The sequence below is a fragment of the Micromys minutus genome, assembly GCF_963924665.1.
Source record: "Micromys minutus genome assembly, chromosome: 6".
In the NCBI taxonomy this organism is placed as follows: Eukaryota; Metazoa; Chordata; class Mammalia; order Rodentia; family Muridae; genus Micromys; species Micromys minutus.
Genome location: NC_137975.1, coordinates 58,283,382 through 58,310,240, shown reverse-complemented (window position 1 = coordinate 58,310,240; position 26,859 = coordinate 58,283,382). Strand labels below are relative to the sequence as shown.

Genomic DNA, 26,859 nt, shown 5'->3' with positions numbered 1-26,859 from the left:
TGAGGAATCTTGTAAAGTCATTGTTTCTAATAGCTGGGTAGTATTCCATTGTGTAAATGTACCACAATCCTTCTTAGAAAAAAAAATAAGTGTATAGCACCCTCTCAGAGTGTGGTACACCTCACCTCAACCTTAAATCATTAATAATTCAAGAGCATAGAATGCAGCCTTGTGGCAATCCTTGGCATTTAAAAATCATTGTGTTTAATCTTTAAACCAAGAAAACTTCATCTATCTCCATGTTATGTTTCATTTTATATGTACTTTATACTCATTGTAACTAGTATGTTTTTAATGCATACTATAAAACCCTTAAAAATCAAGTACTGACAAAAATATATTCATGCAATTTTATACAAAAATGCTTTTAAAATCTGTACATTTATCACTGTTTTTCTAAAAATAAAGTTGTTAAATTAAAAAAAAAAACTTTGCTTTGAGGCATCTTCAAAGCATGGGACCAATAAGATAATCATTGTAACTTCCGGGGCTTTGAGGAATTAGTTAACCGTTGTGATGACTACTCCTAGTTGTCAACTTGACTGTATCTGGAATGTATCAGAATCTAGAAGTGGAGGTCACACTTGTGACCCATAAATTGAGGCTGGGAATTATAATTCTTTAATCCAGATCTTGAGTCACACCTTTAATCTAGGCCATGTCTTCTGCTGGAGGTATACGTAAAAACAATGGGAGAAGGAAGGCTTTGCTCTTCTTTGCCTGCTTGCACTTACTTTGCCAGCACATCTAACAAAGCCTACTTCTTCAGGATTTCAGCTTGTACAGTATATCAGCTGAACCACCCAGCAGCTACTAGGATCTTGGATCTCTCATTCATAGCTGGCTATTGTTGGGTTAAGTGGACTGAACCTGTAAGTTCTCCTTATGTATAGAGATTCATTCTATAAGTTCCATGTCTCTAAAGAGCCCTGACTAATACAACTGTGGATGGAACCTGAAGATCAAAATCTCATTGGGCATGTTTGTTAAGGCTGGGCAAAACAGTCAAATTGCTTACCAAGGGAAATCTCATTTATTATGCTTGGAGATTTATTTTGTTGCTGTACACTTTGACTGTTTTCAAGAGTCTGGATAATGTTACTTAGCTAAGATCAAGTAGATCATTGATGCTTCCAGAGTGAATGTAAAACTTCAGACTGCCACACTTTTATTTTTTTCATGTTTTTATTGAAGTTTCATTTACCTGAAAATGTACTTTATTATTATGAAAATGAAAATAAGTAAGATCATACTTATGTCATTAAATATGGAGAAATAAATCTGGGACCCAACTACAAGTTTCAACCTACTGAACAGTGTTAATGGTGCTAGATAGTTATTTTTATGCTACCAGAGGAGAAGAGTGATCATCAATAAATATCACTCAGCTATGACCCTGAAATCTGCTACAGTGACTGTAAGACATAGTGGTGGAATAGTGACACAATTCTTATTGAAGAAGCCAGCCATGCTTGGTTAGATTTAAGGCTGACTCTACATGTTGTAACCCATACCTTACACCATTAATGAGACCTAGAACCTGAGACTAGTTAGGTCATGGGAACCAAAAAAACTTAAAATTGTCACTCTACTAAAGAAACATAGCATCAGAATGACTCCTAATGACACATTGCTGTGCCCAATATCAGGGCCTGTTTAACCTCCCTGTCACTTCATTGGCACGTATTGTTCTGGTAATGTCTCAGTCCCCAATCCAGAACTTAATTATTTAGATATTGTGAGGGAAACCAAGCACTTCTGGTCAGTCTTTCCAAAAATTCCTTACCTTGCATATTGAGAACTATGAACTACCTGCAATGTGTCAGAGGCCAGATAAACCTTCTCATAAGTACCTGATAACTGCAACTTCTCTAGACCCAAATGTCTCACCCACTACTCCCCCATAGGTTATCATTTCCTAAGTTCTATCCACAGGCTTCCATGATACTTAATTTTTCGTTTCAATGATTCAAAGGGAAACAAAGCACACATGAAACACTGACAATCCTGACCAAAGACCTTTATAACAAGTGTTACCACAATGCCAAAGAATGATGAAAATGTAATGATTTAGGCTGCAGACTGGTGGACCTAGCTTTGGCTGAAGGAGCCTTATCACGCAGCTCAGACTGAGCAGGAATAACATATACTGACTCAGCGGTGTCTGGAATGTCACACACATCACTATTCACATAGAGGAGCTTTGAGACTGAGTGTAGAACTCATGACACAGGTCTTCACATTAAAATTCATCAGAAAAGGGATATTCTGGATGCCCCTCTCCACTGAAAAAGAAAAAAAAAGTAAAACATTAACTCTTGGACTTATTTCTGTGGTAGAAAAAAAGCAGTAATGTATGACATTATTCATTAGACTTGAGCATTTTGTCTGCTTGCCTGACTGTGGTATATGCTATTTTTTATTTTCATGAACTTGACTACAAATGAAATGTTTTAAAAATATTATAACTGAATTTTCAGATTAAGTCTGCTTGCCGAGGTCAGAATGATACAGGAAAACAGACAGTCACAAAATGCTCCTTTATTTGGCTTCTACAGTCAGTCTGTCAAAATCACAGAGGGCAAGACTGGGTTCCATTTCATTCAGTCAGTAAATGCATAAAGCAAATATCCTGTGTAGTTTTAACCACTACACAGTAATGTGAATAGTACAGCTTTTAGGTACTAATTTACTTTCATTTAACTACCTTTTTCATTTTTATGCTCTAACCAACAAATGAAACACATTTTGTTATAACCAAATAAAGAATGTCATTGACAAGATAGATTTTTATATCAAGGAGCAAGGTTATCATATAATTTGAACATCTGTACACCTTAGCACCATTATAAGAAATAAATTGACAAAAGTCACAACATATTCAACTATTTAATAGGTGGCCAGAATTCCTGAGAGCTTGCCACTCTCTCTCTGACTGGCTTGCCACTCTCTGACTTGCCATCTGTGTCCCATCTTATCCTTCGTTTTGCTATATTAATAAAAAACTATTTTAGCAATGATAACACACGTTTGTCTTTGCAAACTATTCACCAGGTTTAAACATTGTTATATTTACTTCTGTTATGAATTAAAATCTTCAGTTGTAAGAAAAGATTATATATTTCATGTTTGTCTTTATTTATTTGAAGTATGAATAAACTATCAAATTATATAACCATGGCCCCAGTGGGAGAAGATATGCCTAAGCCTGAAGAGAAAGGAATTTTTTAATGACTGTCAATTGAATGAATGAAGAAGTTTTTTTCCCTAAATATTTCCCCATTTGTTTTACATCTCTTTCTGCATAAACGTTATCTTCAGTATTAACATAGCTGTAGGTCAGAAATAGAAAATAAGAATTGTTAAAATAACAGTTTTCAAGAAATGAATGAAATTTTTGGTTTCTGAACAAGCATTCGCTGGAAAGGAAAAGACATAAAATAAAATAAATGGTGGCAAATATATCAGAGTCACTTACAATGGAGCAGGTGCATATCTTAAATTTCTGTTCAGGCTATCTAGGATTTTCATATCCTCTGAAGGCAGTTCAAATTCAAACACCTATTGATCAATTAAAAACACTTTAGGATACTCCACATTTGCAAATATTAAAACCCAAGTGAATTACATTTTATTCTGCAAGGCAGTTTTTTTAAATATACAATAAGGCTCTAAAAGGTATTAAAGATATCAAGAAAGACACTCAGTGGTCAATGAGTATTAGTTCAATAAACCTCACAGCATATACACAAATGCCCTAATAGAAAACCACTAAGAAAGTTATTTAAATATATTTAAAAAGCCACCTAAAATTGAACATTCCCATTATAGTTACATATTAAAAGTCTATATATTTCAAAATCTCAGTTTTTTCTCAACTGATGGACAAATTTAATACCTACTTAAAGTCTGAAAGACATATCAAAACACTGAAAGATATAATCCAGGTAAACAGTAATAAATTATTAAATTCATATATACAAATATATGAATTATCTACCTAGAGAATCATATTTGTATTCTTAGCTAAAGAGTAAGTACATAATTTCACTGCCCTCTTTCTCTTCCTCTTTAGAAATCTCACATGTCTCCCTGCTACTTTCTCTCATATTCATGGTCTCTTTTGTTATATCACTATGCACACACACACACACACACACACACACACACACACACACATACAAATACACATACAAATATAGACTGCTAAATTAACTTAGTGTTGCTTGTGTGTGTATGCATACACACACACACACACACACACACACACACATATACATATTATATATAACTTCATTCCTGACTAGTTGGTACTGAATAAGCAATTAAGGAGCTTATCCTAAGCAAGACTAATTCTTTAGATCTTACACTCCTAGAAATCTTTAACTGCCTGCAGTTCTTTGTCTAAGGTTGCCACTATGTGGCAGTTCTGCCCTGCATGTAGGAGTGTCTTTGGTACTGTCCTTAGCCAGGTCCTGTTTAAACATCCACATTTTTGAAGTAATTTTTCATATTTTTAAATACAAGAAGGTAGAGCAAAATGATTGTTACTTGGATCAGCAAGACTGATATCCAACACACTTTGAGAAAGAGTGGCATAAATAAGACAAAAAACTTCCTGAATATAAATATTCTTGTGGGCACCATCACATAGACCTTTAGTAAATTATTTAGTAAATTCTTGAATTTTTGTTTTACATGATTTGATAAATTGCATTTCAATTAAAGAAAAGTTGGAAACACATCTATAAACAAAAAAGGCATATGATATTGTATTCCTCTCAAAGAAAGATCATGGTATTTAACCACAGGTAAATGAATAAACATAATAAAAAGAAGAGCTTTAGCTCTTGAATATCTATCTATCCATATCCATATCTATATATCTATATCTACCTCTATCTCAATCTCTATATCTATAAATATCTATATCTATAAATATCTATATCTATAAATATCTATATCTATAAATATCTATATCTATATCTATATCTATATTATCTATATCATCTATATCTACTATCTATATCATCTATGTCATCTATATATATATTGAATGAATAAATGAGTGAGTGACTATATATATATATATATATGCTTATTCAGATTTGCATATGTAGGGGCATTCACATGCTTGTGCATGTGCATGTGCATGTGTGTGTATGTGTGTATATGTGCAACACTAAGCTAGATACCAGGCTTCATCCTCATAGCTATTGTACCTCATTCATTAGGGAAGTGTCTCTCCGTTAGACCCAGAGTTCACCAATATGGCTATTAGCCAGATTATTCTGGGGATCCCTTGTCTGCTTACAAGGCTGGAGTAAGAGGGGAGAACACATCCACCTGGAATGTTATGAGACATCTGGTGACCTAATGCTTAGTCCCGAAGTTGCTAGACAGGAGTTTTAACACTGTGCCATCTCCCAGCTCTTAATTATTTTTTTTAGCTTTTGTTGACCTCTACAACTTAGCAGTTGCATGATATAATAATTATTTGCCTAAGTTTAAAGTCTTTGCAGATTTCTACTCAGTGTCTTGAAAGAGAATACGTGAGAAGGTGAAGCCTATGACAATTGGCTAGTGAATGAAAGCTGTTTGAAGCTGAAGAACATCAGTTAAAAGACAAACTGAATACTGGACCTCATCATCTGGCAAACATATACAACAGTTCCATAAACATATTTGATTGAAGTAAGGCTAGAAAGATGGCTCAGAGTTCAGTCAAACTAAAGAAAAAATTTAAACCACAGACTAATGAGCTAAACTAGACTCTTTATATTAAAGCTCTATGTTAACACTTGTTCATTTTGCAACTACTTTAGGTAACAGTACAACAAAGTTATTGTAGTTGAAAATAAAAGATTATCTGCACAGGCAAGTCTTCAAGAAAAGAATATGTACTCAATCAATGAAGCAATCCAAAAGAAACGAATATATCCACATTAAAATGTGTGAGCACAGGTCTAGAAAGATGTCTCAGTGGTGCAGAGAACTAGCTGCTCTTTCTGAGCAAATTTGATTCCCAGCACCCACAGGATAGCTCACCACCATCCACAACTCCTGCTCTAGAACATATGATTTCATTTTCTGGCTTCTGCCAGCACCAGGCCTGTCTGTCTTAATGTGAGATCCTAAATCTCTGTGTTTTCTCTACATCTAATCCTATCAAGCTAACTTGACATTTGTGTTTAGTTCAGAGCACTTTGAATGAAATTTCACATGTTTAGGAAATGCTAGGGAGATTGACTCAGAAAACAAAAATGCCCTGAAAGATTTTAAAGAAGAAAATAGTGGCAAGATAGTGAGACAGTGTTTAGAAGTCCAGATGTCTACGGCCTTCCTGGTCACCTGTAAGTTCTCTTTTATCTCATTCTCTTTGTAACTCTGGGCAAGAACCACAATTCCACGTTGAAGATGGTAGCGAAGGGCAATCTGGGCCGGGCTTCGTTGATGCTTTTTAGCCATGTCGCAAAGAACTGGATCATTCAAGAGAACTGGGGTACTTGGATCTACCCTGGAAGAAAAGGCAGAAATCTTTAGTTTCAGAAGTTGAGAATCTTCAGGAGACTTCTGAACTCATATGGTGCCCACTCAAAACCAGGGATCGTCAAAGGAGTCCTTGGACCAGCAATATTTCCACCACTGAGATCTTCTCGAAAATGAAAATTCTACCTTCTCTCTGAGTCAGTTTAAACTGAGCTTCTGAAAATCGAGTTTACAGAACTGAAAAGACTTCACCAACACTGGCATTTGGAGTAAACTCCCCATTGTCCTTCTTACCATCGCTTAGGTCGCTGAGATCCAAGAGCACAGTAGGCAACTAGAACAATGTCCTTTGACTTGCAGTAGTTCAACAGCTTGCTCTGGTTCAGGTAGAGATGGCATTCCACCTGTAGATGGGCAAACAAAGACAGATGAAATGTTAACGTTAATGGAACAGAGAAACGTTAAAGGTAAGTACCTAAAAAAGAAAATATATTTAGATTATCAATATAATATAATTTGCGTCTTTAAAATTTAATTTCATGTCTATATTAATATGAAACAAAACAATTTTCCTATGATAACCCAGTTCTATAAATCATACCTTGGAGTTTAATTCTGTTTTGCATTACAAACAGAAAGCTTAATGCTGGCTTTAAGATGTCTCCAGAAATCATTGAGAAATTTAAATATAGGCATATTCAGATTATGTAAGAGAACTATTGTTAATTTCTCTAAACAAAAACCTAACAATGTATGATAACACCTTCATTCTTGGGAGATGTTTTCTAAGCTCTCTGAAAGTGAAAATTCAAAGAATCTGCTTTGAACAAGTTCATATGAATATTGAAGTAATAGGGACAGTGACTTGTGTAGTGGGTTAAGATGTTTGTTGCCAAGACAGAACTGAGTTCGCTCCATAAAACCCACATGTTATCTTCTGTCCTCCACATATGCACCATAACATTGTACACACACACACACACACACACACACACACACACACACACAAAAGCAAGAACACATACACAAATGTAATTTTAAAAATTAAAAAATACTTATATTTTTTTTACATTTAATTTGCATTTACTTTATCATTACATATTTTATAGTACAAATATTATATTTTATAATTATTCTTATAACATTAAATGTTTATTATTTTTATGGCACAACTATTTAATATTTAAATATTAAATATTAAATATTAAATATTAAAATTTCTTTGTATTATATATTTTCTTTGTATTAGATATGAAATATTTTCATAATTAAATATTTTATAGTATTATAACTATAATTAAAATAAAACATTATAAATATATAAATGTAAATTTAATATATATTACATAAATAAATTTATACTCATTTTATGTAATTAAAAAGTATTGAAAAAATATATATGGGAATATATTTTCCAGCTCAAGGATAAGTTTTCTTTTATAATTAAATACTCCCACTAACATCTGCTCCCAGGGACACTTTAAATCTCCACATTCTGTACCACTTGGGCACTATGGTATGCCCTCATTTTCACAAAATTTTAATAATCTAAGATTGTATTTTAGAATTTCCAAGTACCGTTTGTTACAGTGACACTGATTTTAGAATCTTCCTTTCCATGAAAATAAGATGAATCCTGGCTTTATTACAGAAATAAAGAAAGGTAAAGTGGCATGTGAGGGTTCTCACCTGGTTGCAGACAGGCTTGTATTTGAGGCCAGGCTTATTTAGAATTTTTTCCAGCTGCCTGCTATTAAAGTTGGACACCCCAATGGACTTGACCAATCCTGCATCCTTACACTTCTCCATTGCCTAGGAATGAAGGAGTTGTAAAGAGTCATATTCATATTGAAATAAATGCAAGATGGAGACTTTGAAAGAACAGCATCCAATTCTGCACACATGGCTTATTGGCAGAGCCCTTGCCAGAGTGTGAAAGACCCTGAATTTGATCATCATCACACTAACACTGAAAATGTTGCCCTGGGGAAACACTGCCTGGATGATCCCTGACACTGAGCATGAAGAAATCAAAAGCCTAAAGATAACAGAGGGAAAAAAAAAAAACAAACAAACAAAAAAAAAAAGATAACAGAGGGAGATCCTTGGGTCTTTACTAAGAGGCAGTGATGTTCACACTGAGTATCAAGGCAGAATCTAGTCATTCCCGTTGTTCTTCCCTTAATAACAGTGTAGGAACTCCAACACACTCCATAAAAATAAAGAATGCCTACACTCAGAGGTACATTCCCATACTCTCCTGTACCTTTGAGGGTTCCTCCCTCACTTCCTCCATTGTCCCTCTTCCAACTGCTTACCTCCCATGTGGCACAGATATCCACTGTGTCAAATAATGTTTTCCCATGTTCATCATTTGGAAACAGATCTTCCCCCGGCTGGAATAGAAACAGTCTGCTTGATGATCTGAATAAACACGGGTGTCTCAGAGGAATAGCTAGAATTGGAACACTAAATATTCACCAAGAAGAGCACCATTCTGTGTGTTTATATTTACAGAGTGATTTGCATATGCAACTATAAGAAGTCTTTTTATATGTTTGATTTAGTCACTTGTATCAGTCATGTATTTTTACATATCTACTATTACTATTGTTATTATTATTATTATTTTACAGTATTTTTGCAGATCTACTTGTGATCTTCTAGGTGACATCTATTATTTTGTCACTTCTTATTGATGCTTCTGTGTTTGGAGCCATTTTGCCCACTCCTGAGAAAGTCTGTCTGTCAGACAGAGACAAGTCAGACCATGGTCTGCTGGCAGATTTCCTGGCCTGCTGGTGCATGGAATGATAAGAGGAGATACAATTGAAGCTCAAGGCAAGGGGCTGACTGTTCTGTTAAGCTTAGAGGAAGGAACAAGGAGGAATAGGGAGGCCTCTAGATGGGTAGAGATATTAATTGTACATCACCCATTGTCTTTGCAGGCTGTGTCATTGTATCTCATGATATTGTAAAGTATATAAAGCCTAAAAGAAGTAAACTTGCTGCATTTCTGATTGGAGAGTCCTTCCAATTTCTAACCTTGGTCTCTGAGTCTTCTTTTTTTATAATATTTCACCTTCCTCCCCCTTTTCTGAGGATGGCTCAACTTTGTACTGGCTGGACCAGTATACTTCTGTTGATCTACTTCTCTATCACTGAGAAATTCAGTAGTCATACAAACTTGATTTCCAGTAATAATGAACTTGAATCTGGACATAGGCCAATCAGTGGTCTTTTTTAAAATCTGAGTATATTTGGAAAAAAGGTAACTAGGCCCACTAAAGATGGTAAATTTGTGTTATATTCAAAACTAATTTTGATGGTAGAAAACTCAAAGATGCTTTAAGGAGAGAATAACCCAAAAACTTGAACTGTCTCAATGCCACAAGAAAAAACTGAATAAAATCCAAATATCAACTAATGAAATATAAGGAATGCTTCAACAGTAGCAGTTTCAAGATTAGTTTTAAGTCTATAATTCCAGCAATTTCTTGGGCCTCTCATTTTATGATTTTTTTTGTATAATCTACTCCATAACACAGCAATTAAGTTTACAGGAAAATATAACAAAACTTTTTTTTGATCATTGTAAAAAATGATTGCCCCACCCTTGTCAACATCATTTAAGCCTTGTCATTTAAATTTCTTACCTTCATTTGCATCGGGTAGTGTATAATATAGAGGTCAACATAATCCAGCTTAAGGTTTTTCAACGATTTCTCCAAGTTAGATTGAACCAGTTCTGGTCTATGGAAAGTGCACCAAAGCTACTTGCATAGAAGAACAGAAGTAATCATGGATTAGTAAATTTTTCACATGCAGAGGCTTTATGTTACAGAATACTGATATGTCTAGTACCTTACAGAAAATACTAATAAATAAAATTTTCTTTGTTCTGTGGCTTCCATTAGTGTGACTGATACATATGAACATCATTATAAGATGCTTTCAATCTTTCAGAAATGAAAGAAATTTTCTCAAAAGATCAAACTCCCACCAACTAATGATAATACTCAGCCCCTGGATTGTATCTTATAGAGATCATAAACCAATTATTTATCTAATTATTAAATCTTTCCCTCCATTAAAGAATTGGCAGCCAATATCATTGAATAGAAGCACCATGTGAATATTCTAATCTGTGATTACACAAGTGAATTCACTTTAACTGATCTTTAATATGTAAGTTGCTTTTACTGCCATTCAATATTTAAAGGTATAAATTATTTTTTGGAATATAACACATTACAAAGTGATCTAGGAGATATAGAAACCACAATTTCATAGTTTACTTTAATCCACCACCTATGATAAAGTATAATCAATGCTTAGGAAGATAAAGGAACTATGAACTATGCATTCATAGATAGTAAGAAGTCATAATCTTTTTTTCTGCTTTTCATGGTGGAACTCATCAATGAATTATGTGCAGTTAAGAGTTGAACAAGGACAGATATTTTACCAATTAATTATCCAATCAAGTAAGTGTTTGCTTGCTTATATTACATTTTAAGCAGTATGTACACCTAAGCAGTGCATCCACAATACCTTTGTAGTGAGGAACATGTCTTCTCTTTTCACAAGGCCAGCTGCAATCTTACTTTGAATAGCCTGCCCTACGTGGTTTTCAGTTTGGTACACATAGGCAGTATCAATGTGGCGGAAGCCAGCCTCTATAGCTAATTGAATAGCCTCCAGTGGCTTATTGTCAGGAACCTGAAGAAAGAGCAAAGCGTAGTATTTAAAGACACAGAAGAATGTGAAACAATTGGATCTGATGGTCAGTTCTCTAAGGTAGAAGGAATTAAACATTACTGGGTCATTTATGAAAACCTTAGTGCTTCATAAGAGTCTAGTTCCTGTCTGAAATTCTACTGCCTGTAAAATGTCAGAATCTACAGAAGGAATTGTGGAGATCAAATACACAATAGTGATTTCATGAGAACCAACGTTTTTCTATATCTCACTCAGGTGAGCATTTGTTGTAGTATCAACTTGATCATGCTGGGTCTTTCCTGGGTAATCATGAGAAGTTCACACCCATACCCTTTGCATACCCACACAACAATCGTCCATCAGTTGCATCAGAGCTTCACAAATAGACCTCACATTCAGTGATTATCCTGTAAAAGTTTATAGGGCTGAGTGTATAGTTTAGTCTTGTTATAATTTATGTAGTGAGGTCACAGGTACAACAATACAAAGGAAGGGTACTTGGAACAAAACAGAGAAGAAATACAAATTTGGTGCTGGATTATGTGTCCCCTAGTGAAGACTTCCAGGAAGTACTGAGTTATTTTCTGCATCATATTATAACAATATATGGGAAATCTCATCTGTACAGAGAGTTGGTTATTCCACATTTTGTAAAGGATTATTTATGTTGGGTTGTCAGCCCTTAAAACAAAAGCTACTTTATTTATCGAAGATGTAATCTGACTTAAATTTAAAATTATTGTCTACTCTGCCAGACTTGAGTAATGTGAATATTAATATGTTAAAGAATAGAAGAACACATCAAAACTCTTTTGCAATTACTTTAAAAACTTCAGAGCAGGGCATGACACCCTACTTTAATACCAATGCTCCTGAAGCAGAGGAAGATGGATCTCAGTGAGTACAAGGTCTGCCTGGTCTACAACTTCTTTTCTCAATGAAGTTATAGTAAATGAAATAGTGACCCTCAGAACTGAGCCCTGAAACCTTCCCAGGTTGTCTTGCCTCCTTGGGCTGAGGCTTCTTGACACTTGTCTTATTTATTTATTTTTTTTCTTAAACTATATTTTAGATAAATTCTATGTGTGAATGTTTTGCTTACAGGAATGTCTCTGCATCATATGCAGGAAGTGCCCATGGAGGCTCATGTTGAACTACTAGAATTGGAGATATGAATGGTTATAAGTCACCATATGGCTTTTGGGAACAATGCCCTGGTCCCTGCAAGAGCAGCAAATGCTCTTCACCATTGGGCCAGCTCTCTAATCCTGCTGTTTTTCCTTGCTGCCACTTTATCCAACAAAGTAATTAAATCTCATCATATTTCTCCACCTTTGCTCTTTCAATATTTCTGACATGGTAAATTGCATTTCAGGTCTGTTTGGCCATTGATACTCCCTACATATCTTTGTAAACGAGAAACGTATGAATTCAAGGTTAAAGGAATAATTCACTTATTTTGAAATTGCATGGTCTAAGGAAGATTTTAAAATATGAAATTTCTTCCAGGTTTGCAAACTCCCCTCACTTCATTTCAGAGAACCTTCTGGACTCCTGTGTTCTGCACCTAAGGTATCGTATCAAAGATCAGCCAGCATGCCACCCTTACTATCCACACTATGATCGCATTGCGGTGTCCCCTCAGCCTCCACAGTTGAGAGTCATAAGTGGAGGCTTTACTTATCTCAAGAACAGCATTACCTGTGAATTTTACTGGCAGCTCCCCAACATAGAACTGCAGTACTCCTTGGCCATTTATACAGGTATTCAATATGCTGATTTCCCTCGGTTATGTATTATTTAGTAGGAAAAAATATCTGGGATATATAGCTAAACAAAAGAACCCCCCTCTTCCCTCCTCCTCCATCAAGAAAGCCAATGGTGTTCTGGACTGGTAACTGATTCTTCTAGCAAGCCAAGACCAATTACTGAAATTATTGGTAAGCAATGATATAATCAGACCTTGATACAGAGCAAAGCCAAACTGTCTTCTATATTGTACAGTAAAACAGAACCAGTTGAATCCTACAGAGTCACATAGGAAGTGAGTGACTTGACGGTTTCATTTCTTGCATCCACCCTCAGCCCATTTTCTGTTGACCCATCCACCACACTGACACTGTTCTTACCTCTTCCGGTTTGTAGGTGCCAAAGCCCAGTGCAGGAATGAAGTGGCCATCGTTCAGTTTCACACGTTGCTGTTTGGAACTCATTGCTATCCCTCTTTTGACTGCTCAGGTTCTGCAGCTCCTGCACACATTGTGGAACAGTCAATCACCTTCCTGGCTAATGGATAACCAGAGGCACACTCCCTCTAATGACTAAGCAGTACTATTCTCTGATTAATGATTAAACAATATATTTTTTCTTTTTTATAACTTTATTTTTTAAAAAAGAGGGATACATATACAGTTTTAAAGACATTTTGGCATAACACTATGTGAATATTTTTTGTCAGTACTTAGTTCTTTTAGAGGTTTGATAGCTTGCATTGAAATCCCACTAGTTACCGTAAGCATGAAGTATATGTAGGACAGAACGTAACATGGAAACAGTTTTCTTGGTGAGTATAGATTAAGCATAATGATCTGTGAATACCAAAAATTCCCATAAGGCTATATTCTTAGATCTAGAAATATTAATGTTTTAAGGTCAAGGTGTACCACACTCTGAGAGGGTGCTATATATTTACTTTTTCCTAAGAAGGACTGAGGCTTTTATTTTTTGGCCTTTGTTTTTCTTGAGCTTCATATGGCCTGTGAGTTGTTTCTGGGGTGTTCAGAGCTTTCTGGGGTTAGTATCCAATTATCAGTGACTGCATATTATGACTGCTCTTTTGTGACTGATTTACCTCACTCAGGATGATATTCTCTAGAGCATCTATTTTCTTAGGAATTTCATAAAGTCATTGTTTATATAGCTCAGAGGTACTCCATTGTTTAAATATACCACAATTTTTGTATCCATTCATTTACTGAAGAACATCTGGTTCCTTTCTATCTTCTGGCTATTATAAATAGGGTTGCTATGAACATTGTGGTGCATGTGTCCTTATTGCATGTTGGAGCATCTCTTGGGATGATTAAACAATACTTATGCCTCTCTAATGGTTAACCAATAAAAAAGGGAAGGTAGGAAATTTAAAGACCTGTGACTTTTGACCAAGCAGTCTAACACTGAATTTTAGCAAACAAAGAAGCAAGAACAGACTTCATAATAAAACCAGTCCGAGATGGGCAACAGTGGTCTTAATTCTGACAGGCACAGTCTTCTCTCTCTGTTTTCTTTTAACTATATTTCAGTATGGGCATTTTGGAAAAGGGTACTACATCCCTTGAAGGTCGATTGTTCACATAATTCAGTGTGATAAATAAGGAATCGAATTTTGATAATCCCAAAGTTGAAAAGCTCACTAAGAAAATAAATGTAACACTACCAGACACACATTCTCACATGAGGAAATTCCAAAAGCTTGTTTAAACGTAACCAGGTAAAGTCAAGCACCCTGCCTGTTCTTCTTTCTGTCCTATTTGGGGAGCCAAGCACTGGCCCACTGAGAGAGAACATGGCCAAACTCTATTGTGACCTATTTTGCTCACCACCTCTACAGAAATTATCAAGGGACCAGAGTTATTCCAATTAAAATGACCACTACTTGGGTAAAATAACCCTAAGTGTACTGTAGTAGCATTCATAATTTGGTGAGTTGTCTAATTGGACACAAGACCCATTCACAATAGGGAAAACAGTCTTAATCTTAAAAACCTAACCAGCTACCCAGGACAGGTAAAATCCCAGACCGTTGAGCAGAACCTGTAACCACCACATTATTAAACCATTATAATCCCTAAGTATATTCTAAATACTTGATTTTATTGTCACAATTAAATTTAATCTTCATTCCTCATCAAGAAAACTTCTCTATGAAGCAGATTTAGAACAGCATAAAAAATTACACATCATCAACACACACATTTGTGGAGTCTGGTTCCACTGAAATATTTACAACACAACTCCTGTACCTAAGCTTCAGGGGTTTCCCATGGCTCTTCATATTCTGAATGGAAGAGACCACTGGTCAACTAGCCTCCTGCTCAACATTGGGCTCTTGAAAGTTTTAAGGGAACAGAGGAAGTGTTAGAGTGGGTAAAGGAGATAAAGCTGTCAAGTTATCCATGTCTCATGTGACACTGTTAGAACCACTTAGTTCTGTTTCTCATATTTATTATTGGCCTCAAATGATTTTGAGTGTTACCGAATGTTAAATTCCAAGAGGGCTTACCCATGATAAGAGCTCCCAAGGACCTTGAACACTGAATTATCATACAAGATAAAGCATAAAATGCACGCGCGCACACACACATACACACACACACACACAGAGAGAGAGAGAGAGAGAGAGAGAGACAGAGAGAGAGAGAGAGACAGAGAGAGAGACAGAGAGAGACAGAGAGAGAGACAGACAGAGAGGCAGAGAGACAGAGAGAGAGAGATAGAGAGAGACAGAGAGAGAGAGAGAGAGAGAGAGAGAGAGAGGAGCTATTTCTTCACTGACCTTGTAATTGCAGATTGTAATACAAAATGACAGTCTCAATAAAGGACTGTGGGAGATTGCAAATGGTTATTTATTTTTTATGAAGGATCAAGCAAGGAAAGAGAAAACAGTAGTGGCTTATGGTCAGACCTGCTTTTGGCTGATGGCAGGCTGCACTCAGGACCCTTGTGCTACCATCAACATTCAATGCATTTCCGAGACATGGAAATGGGGATTGATGAGAACAGAAAGTCCTTTCTCCCCTCTGAGTGATCACTTCTCTCATTCATAAATAAGGAAAAACTTTCAGAGGGGACACTTGATGTTGAAGGGCTACCATCTGACAGTTTCAAATTCCATATATATTAATGACCTCCATGTTGCAATAAGACCAAATTGTACTGGATTTCATTCCCCACAGAATTTTTAAACTAGTATCAAGTTTGTAAGTGCTAAAACAGACTAGCTCATGTGAATAAATGCTTGGAACTATGATCTAATCTACAGCTTTTGCAAAATCTGGAGTTTCCTTTAAGGATACAAATATGAGCGATAAAAACCTCCTTCTCCTTTTTCTGTTTTATTTGCAAAGTAGATCAAGCAAGAGGATGGCAATGTAATTAACATAGAGGCTTAAACATAAGGGGTTTTGTTATCTTTGTTCAATGCCTGAAAAACCATATCAATAATTGTAATATGGTATTTATTGTGTCTCCCATATAAAGACAAGTCTTCCCACTCCTAGATCATAGCAGAACCAGGCTTTATTGCAAAAGAAAACAAGTTGCCTCCCTTTGAAAATGTCTGGGTCCAACTTGCCCCCATTCTTTAGGGTGCAGCCTGGAGGGCATCAAATGAGATGAAGACAGGCCTGACTACCTGTCTTACCAATAGAGGAAAATGAATCGAAAAGGTAGGCAGCACCTCAGTTGAAGCGACCCCATTCACTCAGGCAATCCTCCACCCATGGTTGAGAGGGTCACATGCTTCCTATGTGTGGTATAGCTTTCAGGGGGCAGTTTGGGATCTCTTTAGGTGTCATGGGGAAACTTCCTCTTGAGACTGAACAGTGATCAGTCTTTTGATCATCTTTCCAAGTACCAACCATTCTCAACTCTCTCCCATCATGCTTGGACTGTCCTCCCTATCATCAACCAACCCATTTGCACATCAGCTTTATATTCAAGGAGATTCCCCTTCAAATTATGGTCTCCATTTGAAAGCGATTAAACCTACTGCTTGAGCTTGCCACTTTCCAGACAATTTAGCTGGAACCCTGTCATCAAACAGTGGAGTCCCTGCTTTGTTTAGGGTTAGAAGTTTAATAAGCACTTTAAGAATACACACAAGTTGGGAGCATGGCTCAATGACATAGTCCATGCCTAGTAATGTACAGTGCTCTGGGCTCAATTTCCATTACTTTAAAAAAGAAAGAAAACAAACTTTCTTTGGACCCATGAAGTAGTTTGGTTCGTAAAGCCACTTTCTGTGAAAAAGTGGAAACCTGAGGATTGATATCCAGAACTCACATAAAGATGAAAGCACAAAACCAACCTACAAAATTGTCCTTTGACCTCTCTACGAATACCGTGGCCTATGTGAAGCATAAACACCATGCACACTATCACACACAAGTAATTAACAGTAGGAATAATTAAAATAAACAAAATAGTTTCAAAAGAAAACTTCAGGAACTATCCCATCTGAGAACTTCTATCATAAGAGCTATAACACCTCTGCTTGGAAAGAGATCTTCTCTCCCAAAGCTCTCCTGAACCCCACTCCCGGGCTTCCCTAAAGCAGCAGCTGAAACAGAGACAGGGCAACCCCAGCATCAGAGGAGGCAGAACTGTTTTCCCCACTCCGTGCCTGAGCTCTTTAGCCTTTACCCGAAGCCATCGAAAACCACATGTATCTGGGAAGTAGTAGTAAGAACCCCTTGTAAGGAAGAAGACAGCTACGGGTCACTCCCTGTCAACAGTCTTCAAGTTTTCCAAGACTATGCCAGGGTTTCATCATAAAAGGAGGTTGCTTGGTTAAAAAGACATTTCATTCTGCAGCTCTGAGAACAAAGATCCTGCAGACCTTGCCGCTTTCCCCAGTAGGTGTCTGCAGCCTCAGAAAAACCAGCTCAGGGGATTTCAGTGTCTTTTGACATGAGAGAAGAAGTAAAACAGTTTCATCTGGGCAAAAGCTGTAGGAAAACGCACAAGCCAATGTCCTTGGTTATTTCAAAATTTCAGTAAGTATCACACAAGGAACAAACCAAAGGAGCTGTCCTTAGGATGTTGTTTCAAAAAAACCAAACCAAACAAACAGAAGAGGAGGAATGGAAAGTAGAAGAAGAAGCCACAGCAGAAGGAGTAGAAAGAAAGAAACCCACAGACCGGGTAGCAGAGGCAGTTAAATTATGATCATAAGGAGTGTTCAAGAAGAGGAAGTGGAGAGAGGACAGCGCTGAAGCTAAAGGATTCTCACATCATAAAAAGCAACAAGAAGAAAATTATTCAATACACGCAGGAAACATGAAAGAAGTAAGAAAATTCAAGTAGCAAACAGAAGCAGAGTCCACTTGATGGGAGGGACAGGGAGAAGCAGAATGGTGCCCTTACGCATAAGAAACTGAACCTGTATTGAGCATCAGATGTCCTGGGGGAGGTCTCCAGTTTCCAGCAGTCTCAACTTTAATTTCATTCTCAGTTCTTCTGAATTCCAATGTGAATAATGTAGATGGAATGCACAATAGGGAGAGCAGCCAAGAGTTTCATATTAGAAAACAAGGAAGTAAGACATCTTTTCAGAATAAGAGCAGGCTGAGCCCAGCAGTAATGCCTGGAGCCTGGTAGGCAGGGACTTCTATTTCTCTACTATGTGACAACACTTTCTTTGCCTCTCCTCCAGGGAAGGCACTTCTAGAAAAGAGGCTTCATTTAGGAGCTTATTTTCCTCTGTATAAGGAGTTGTTGAAGGCTCAAGAATATGTGCAGAATTTTAATTACACATAAAATCAAATACATTCACTGTGCATGCTTTCCTGGGCATGCCTGTTTAGGCTGACTCAACAACTATCAACTATTATTATTTATGTCCTGTTCATGGGTATAGGCATAGACTAGTCTCTCCTGCTTAAATTTTGTGTGTGTCTAATCTTCAAAACATTTTGCCATTGTGAATTCTCTACTTGATTACACAATACAATAAATAATGAGCCACAACCATTGGCCTCACAGGGACTATGGTATTCTACAGAGTTCTTCTGTCCCTCTGCAGGTAACAGAATATTAAAAACAATAGACCACAAAAAGTTAAAATTCCCCCAGGAGCCTTGCACTCAGAGAAGAAAGGGCTGAGGTTATAGCAGTATCCAGAGGACAGACCTTGTCCGCAGGAGAAAGATTTATGATATATTTAGAACACCTTTCTTAAGAGTTGGACCATACATTGAACAACAATAGTTATACATGCTCCACACTATGGTAGTGGTTATTTTAGCTGGGCCAGCACAGGTGGAATATACAGATAGTGGTGGTGCATAAAATAGATATATGTCCCTTGAAAATTAGTATTAGCAAATTTAGCTAGGATAACAGCAGTTAGCAAAGCAGTTTAAGTTTTACAATTTAATCAAAGATATAAAAATGACAATAAAAATTATTTTAGCCAAAGCAAGCCACTTACAAAAACCTTGTCCCAAAAATGAGTCTTGCCTACAAGATGTACAGGGACAAAGATAGAAGAGAAACAGCAAGAATGACCAAGCAATGACTGCTCTTAATTAAAATTTACACTATGGGCAAGAACTAATCCTTAGCACTATTAATGATACTCCGTTATGCTTTCAGTCAGTAACCTAGCATAACTGTCCTCTGAGAGGCTCCAGCCATCAACCAATGGAAAGAGATGCATGGTTCCAGGGCCAAAAATTAGATGGAGTTCAGGGAGTCTTATGAAAGAGTATGAGGAAGAATTGAGGGACCCAGGGAGGACAGGGACTCTATAGGCTGACCAACAGACTCAACTAATCTAGACTTAGTGGTACTCCCACAGACTGAATCAACAACCGAAAAGTGACCATGTGTTGAAACTACGTCACCTCCACATATATAGCACATGAGCAACTTGGGTTTTAGGTAGGCATTCCAGCACCTGATTGGTGTGTGATATTTAGAGGGAGAACCTCTTCAAAAGAGAAGGCGATAGAAGAATGGGGATAGGGATAGAGGGCAAGTTAATATTGGTATGTAAATAAACAAATAAATAAATAGATAGATAGATAGATAAAAATTTCAGCCTAAATAGAAATTTAAGTAATTCTTAAGACTATTAAAGATCTAAAATTCTTAACAAGAATTATTTTAATTTAACGACTTTATTTTAAAAAAACAAAGATAAATGTACAGATTTTAAAAGTATTTTTGTGTAACAGTATATGAATACATGTTTGTCAGTACTTGAATTTTTTAAAGGATTGATACTATGCATTAAAATTTTTCTAGTTACAATGAGAATAAAGTACATGTAAAACAGGATGTAACCTGGAAACAGTCAAAGTTTTCTTAGTATATAAAAATTAACCATAATGATTTCTCTCTTTTTTTTTTTGACCTTAGTTTTTCTTGAACTTCATATAGTCTGTAAGTTGTTTCTGGGATGTTCTGAGCTATCTGGGGTTAGTATCCAATTATCAGTGACTGCATATTATGTCCTTTTGTGACTGGGTTATCTCATTCAGGATGATATTCTCTAAATGTATCCATTTTATTAAAAAACTCATAAAATCATTGTTTCTGATAGCTGAGTAGTACTCCATTGTGTAAACATACCACAATATTTGTATCCATTCATCTACTGAAGGACATCTGGGTTCTTTCCAGTTTCTGGCTATTATAAATAGGGCTGCTATGAACATTGTGGTGCATGTGTCTTTGTTGTATGTTGGAGCTTCTCTGGGGTAAATGCCCAGAAGTGGAATAACTGGGTCTTCAGGTACTACTATGTTCAATTTTCTGAGGAACCAGAAGACTGATTTCCAGAGTGGTTGTACCAGTTTACAAACCCACCAACAGTGGAGGAATCTTCCTCTTTCTCTGCAACCTCAACAGTATCTGTTGTCATTTGAATTTTTGATCGTAGCCATTCTGACTGGTGTGAGGTGGAATCTCAGGGTTGTTTTGATTAGCATTTCCCTGATGGCTAAGGATGTTGAGCACTTCCTTAGATGCTTCTCTTCCATTTGATATTCCTCAATTGAGAACTTTATGTTTAGCTCTGTATCCCATTTTTCAGTTGCTGATACTTGGTTTGCCTCTTCTTTGTGACTAGTTCCTTTTCCTTTTTTGTTCAGGCTCCAGGTTCCTTGAGTGGGCATTGGCATTGTTATTAGATTTTGTGAGGGTTCAGTATTAAACAACAAATTGACTATAGTGATGGTACCCAGCTCAAACCATCAAATCAGAGGAGTCTTACCAGAATGCACAGCTGTATTCAAGACTTTCAGAAATGCAGGCTTACGCCTTGGCAGGACTTTCAGTCTCTTTTGTCTGACAACCAGGCTTGTCTTTATAATAAGGTTGTGCATCCTCTCTCTCACTGGGGATCTACCTTGAGGCTACAACAATATGCATCTTACCTCCCACCAGCACCATACTCTCACTCTTTCTGAGTACCAATTTCAGTTTGCTTATGTTTCTTGGCTGCCTTGTCATTCTATATCTTAGGGTTTCTATTGCTGTGAAGAGACACCATGACCACAGCAACTCTTATGAAAGAAAACTTTTTTTTTAATTTAAAAAGTTAGTTTATTTGCATGTAATCTGCCTGTGCATTCATCAATAACTTTATTTTGAAAAATAAAATAAGAAAAATCCCATTTTCAGTCCTAAATACTTAAAGAATAGAATGCTTGTTCTGTGATATTATTAGATATCTGTATATTATAGGAAGAACCTTACAAAAATATTGACCCATTTTGGTACAGTCTTGAAAATCTCTAAGCTAAGAAAGTGCCATAAATCTCTTTAGGGCTGGCATACAGTCTCAGAGGTTTAGTCCATTATCATCATGGCCGGAAAGACATGGTCGGGAAGACATACAGGCAGACATGGATCTAGAGGGGGAACTGAGAGTTCTACATCTTGATCCTTTGGCCATAGCAGGATACTAACTTGAGCTCCACTGGGCATAGCTTGAACATACAATACCTCAAAGACCAAATCCACAGTAACTTCCAACAAAGCCACACCTATTCCAACAAGGCCACACCTCCTAAGATTTCTACTCCCTGTGCCCAAGCATTCAAACATAGGAATCAATAATGGAGCCCATTTTTTTAAACCACCACACCCTGTTACTGTCTCTGTGACTTTTGATGTTCTTCCAATCTTTCTCAAGTGGGAATAGAGTGTATTATTCATTGTCAGACTCTTCCTATTTATCTTCTCACATGTAGGTGGCTTCTCAATTTCTACTGTAGACTAGGTGTCTCAAGCATTGACTTTCACATCACAGATATGCTATCCTTGTTAAAGAATAAATGGTACTGGCATCTGTACATGGCATGTCATCTGTAATTAGTCTGGACAAAAAGTATGGGAAAGTCTCTCTCTCTCTCTCTCTCTCTCTCTCTCTCTCTCTCTCTCTGTGTGTGTGTGTGTGTGTGTGTGTGTGTGTGTGTGTGTGTGTGTGTGTCTGGTGTGTGTTTGTGATTGTGCATCATGAAGACTACATTTCAGTTATAGACACAGATATCTAAAAATTCTTATGTATAATTAAAAGAATATTAGATTATTTTGCCTTACAACATCAGTATTTAAATTTTGTTTCTGCTTCTTTACTTCAAGTTAAAAACATAAATAGGATAACCAAAATATGGCTTGAAGTGGAATAAAAGATGCATATAATTATTTTGTAAAAATCTCGATTACGGAGTTTTACAACAGTTTAGTTATAGGAAGCTTGTAAGAATAAAGTACGCAGGAGTAGCTTTATATGTACTATGTTTTTTATAATCCAATAGTTATTTACAAATTTTTTACATTTTTTAATATTCAAAGCAAGTAGACATTCTTAGAAACTGATCTATTATAGGAAATTTAAAATACTAAGATTAAGCTATTTTTGTTTTGTTTTGATAAATGTTTAATAGTTCTTGTTGCTGCCACCAGAAGCAGCAGAGATCCAGGGATGTAAGCCTGGTGAGACTGTGCTGGGAGTAGCCAGGGTGCAAAGAGGTCTGGGCTGGGTGCGCGGAAAATGGAAGGTTTGGCTGAGACACTGAAGACATGTTAGAAATCAAACTCATCGTCAGCAGCTAGAAATTGACCCCGGCACGCTATCACACAACTCATTATTCTGGGGACAATATCTGGATATAAACTTCTTCTCAGTCTAGTAAAACCTTCACTTTGGTCACTGCATCTCAGAGGACCAGCTTTACCATGTGACACCAAACAGTTAAGAGTGATGCATGTGGTTCTTCATAGCCTAGGTCCAGCATTGACTGCAAGATTCTGAGGCTACTCCACAAATGTGCGCAGTATGATTCATCATACATTTTATGTATCTTCATTAGAATTTAGTACAATCATTTCACTGAATCCTGCCTTCTTGAAAGAAAGGATTATGTTCTGATTCCATGTGAATACAGTATCCATCCTAAACATATTTCAATCAGTATTTAATCCAGAAAGCTAGCAGCCTATGCTATATATATATATTTCTGTTATTCTGACAAACTGAAAAATCAACTGAAATAGGGGAACAAAGTCTCTAGACTAGAATAACCCACAGGTGATCAAACCCTGAGGTGCAGCAAACTCTACCCATCTGTCTCTTATTCCTGTAGTGGAGGGTCTTAGTTGAAGAAACAACCAGATCTGGTTACTGGGAAAATTAGTTGGCTGCCCATGAAGTCTATATCTATTTTCCATTGATTCTGCAACAACAACAACACCACAAACTGATGTGTGAAATTCATTTCTTGTCTTGTATTTGGCTGAACAGACACTGTTTCTTCATTTTTTATTTCCTGAGACACAAGAATAACTGAAATAATTACATCTAAAACTTGTTCCTTTTTACAAGCACCGTTGTGAGAGGAATTAAAATTAAAACAGTAGTTCACATGTACTGGAGAGTTCAAACCAATTTACTTGTTTCATATGAAGTAGAATTTCTACATATATTACTATAATGTGATAAAGAAACATACTTTTTCTAAATTTTCTTTTTAAGATTTTTTAATCATAGTAAATTATGCAATGTGTTTACTGGATAATAAGTTAACAGTTGTTAGACTAGGATGCATTCATCTCGTATTTTGGTGGATATTTGAGGGGGTGGTCACCATGAACTTGTTGTTTGTGCATGTAGTGTGTACATGATATGTTCATGAACATACATGTGAGTGAGGGTGTACATGTGCATCAGTGTGGAGATCAGAGTACAACCTGAGGAGTTCCTTGCTCCTTAACTGCCACAGTTTTTGAACATCACTCTTGCTGTTCACTACTAAGCATGCCAGACAAACTTATTCATCTGCATCTAGGGATTCTCCCATCTCTGTCTCCTACCCCACTCTAGAGACACTGGGCTTTTAACATGGATTCTGGGGATGACAGATATTTATACCTTCACATCAAACACAGTATTAAGAATTTTGGTTTCTTTAAAAAACGCAGTTATGTTGTTTTTTTTTTTTTTTGTTTTGTTTTTTGTTTTTTTTTTTTGTTTGTTTGTTTTAATGCCAGGTGTGTGGTGTGGAGCTTCTTTAGTTTGTCCACAGTTTCTAACAATGGTTGTCTTATGCTCTAGAAGAGGAATAATTTTTGCCAGATTCAGATCTTTCAATTTTGCATTTGCTGGAGAGTGAGTAAATGCTAGAGTCAAGAGAAGGTCAAGAATTACTCAGAAGAAGAATAGAAAGAATGAGGAGGAGGAGGAGGAGGAGGAGGAGGAGGAGGAGGAGGAGGAGGAGGAGGAGGAGGAGGAGGAGGAGGAGGAGGTGGAGAAGGAGGAGGAGGAGGAGGAGGAGAAGGAGGAGGAGGAGGAGGTGGAGGAGGAGAGGAGGAGGAGGAGGAGGAGGAGGAGGAGGAGGAGGAGGAGACAGCAGCAGCTGTTGTTGCTTCTGACACTCCCCTGGCTGCTCCTGGGGGCTGATATTGCAGTTTGACAAGAAGAGGAACTTGCAAATATCCTGATAGACAAATACTGGATTAGCCCTAAGAAAAGTAAAGTTCAAATTCAGCAGAAAGTAGCTTATTGAGGTCTATACAACTTTCCCCTCTAACCTGCTTTTTCTCCTACTAAGTGTTGATTTGAAGGGATTAGGGTGGAGTAGAAGTTGGAGAAGAAGTAGAGGTATAAGAATCAAATAAAATTATTTAAGGTAAACAAACAAAGTATTTTATCCACAGATCCACAGAGTCATCTCTTCATCACACAAAACATTTTTCTACCCAGACATGCATTGAAATTGTCAGATGCCTTACACTACCTGCTCACAGTAATACATGCAGACAGGGCATTTAAAAAAACGACAAGTGTGTGTTTCTGAATTTCTGACTCTCCACAGCCTAAATGGAAAATTGAGAAGAAAAATAAGCCTTACAACTTCCCCTACTTGGCAAGTACACTGCTGCTTTCTAATTATTGTGCTTGGTCATGACAGTGCAGTGCGAGCACTACAGTCAAAAGAGCACTGGAGTCATACTTAGATCTAGAATGATTAACCACTGATGTAAACTGTGTGTCAAGGTGCAAACTGAACTTCAGCACCCATTATAACTTTCAGCTGTTATATAACTATCAGAATCTGTCAGTATATTAAACCAAAGACTATCAATGTACAAGCTTTCTCAAAATAATTCATAGAAGAACTAGGAGGCATTCCAGGGCTGCAAAATTGTATAGGATTTGAAATGTCATAATATGAAATAATCATCAGTGAAGCATATAGATTGAACATTATTGAAGAATGTTTAAATACAGGAGTAGGGCTTTTAATGGATTTCTTTCAAAGAGCAGAGTCATGCTACATCCACACTGTCACATGCTTGTATGATATGTGTGATAAAAACAAAGACTTGAAATTTTAAGCAGTCATTATTTCTCTAGTTTTGGCATGTATGTGGTTGCTACATGTCTTACATGCTTTCCAGTCATTATATGCACACTTTAGTGTGGTACACCTATACCTTGAATCATTAATATTGAAAGAGCAAAGAATATAGCCTTTGGTCAATCCTTGGTATTTAAAAATCATTCTGTTTAATGTTTACAAACCAAAAAAAACTTCAACTCTTTATGTTATGTTTCATTTTATATGTACTTTGTGCTCATTGTAACTAGTAAGTTTTTAATGCATACTATCAAACCTTTCAAAAATCAAGTACTGACAAAAATATATTCATATAGTTTTATGCAAAAAATGCTTTTAAAATTTATACCTTTATTTCTGTTTTTGAAAATAAAATTGTTTAATTAAATAAAAATCATTTTCATTTTAAGAATGGCTTCCTTAAAAGCAACTAAGAAAGGCTGAGTGCAGGGGCAACAGTCGTTCTCAGGAAAGAATATACTAATTGATTTTACTGGACAAAATGGAAAGTTTCAAAATAGTGTATTCAAGTAATGTTATGTATACTCAGAAAAGTGTATTTATGTATTTATCGATATATATGTATTTATGAATATGTGTATATAACAACAACTAATTTTAAAAGACTGAATCTGAAAAAGAGCAGGTTATGGACACAGAGATGGCCTTCATCAGCAGCCTGGGCCTGGGAATCCCATGGCCTCCAATGTCAGAAGAAGCTATTCACATAAGGCTGTTTCTCACTGTCACCTCTCCAGCTGTGCCTCTCTCCATGTCACACAAAACGCTCCATTTCTCTTCTCTCATCGCTCTACCACAAACGTGACCATCACAGAGACACTGAATGTGCTTCTGGCTTCTGCAGGCCTGCACCTACAGGTGGCATTTCAAAAATTTGAAATAAAAAGATAAGTGTTTAATTACTTGACTAGAATGAAATTTCCCAAGCAGATAATGGCATTTTTAACTCTATGTCAATTGCATTTACCCAATACCACAGACTTAGTGTCCGTCTGCC

The 26,859-nt window shown here is 36.6% G+C and overlaps 1 protein-coding gene across 1 annotated transcript; it reads right to left on the bottom strand.

Annotated features, from left to right (window-relative positions):
* Positions 1-1,287: 1,287 nt before the first annotated feature.
* Positions 1,288-18,455, bottom strand: LOC308421530 (prostaglandin-E(2) 9-reductase-like). Its single transcript, XM_080917932.1, has 10 exons — positions 18,374-18,455; positions 13,341-13,461; positions 11,044-11,211; positions 10,146-10,262; positions 8,808-8,885; positions 8,179-8,301; positions 6,784-6,893; positions 6,352-6,517; positions 3,479-3,561; positions 1,288-2,285 (listed from the first exon to the last, which is right to left on the bottom strand). Exons 2-10 carry the CDS (start codon positions 13,422-13,424, stop codon positions 2,243-2,245), a joined length of 972 nt encoding a protein of 323 aa, XP_080774058.1. The 5' UTR covers positions 13,425-13,461; positions 18,374-18,455; the 3' UTR covers positions 1,288-2,242.
* Positions 18,456-26,859: the final 8,404 nt, after the last annotated feature.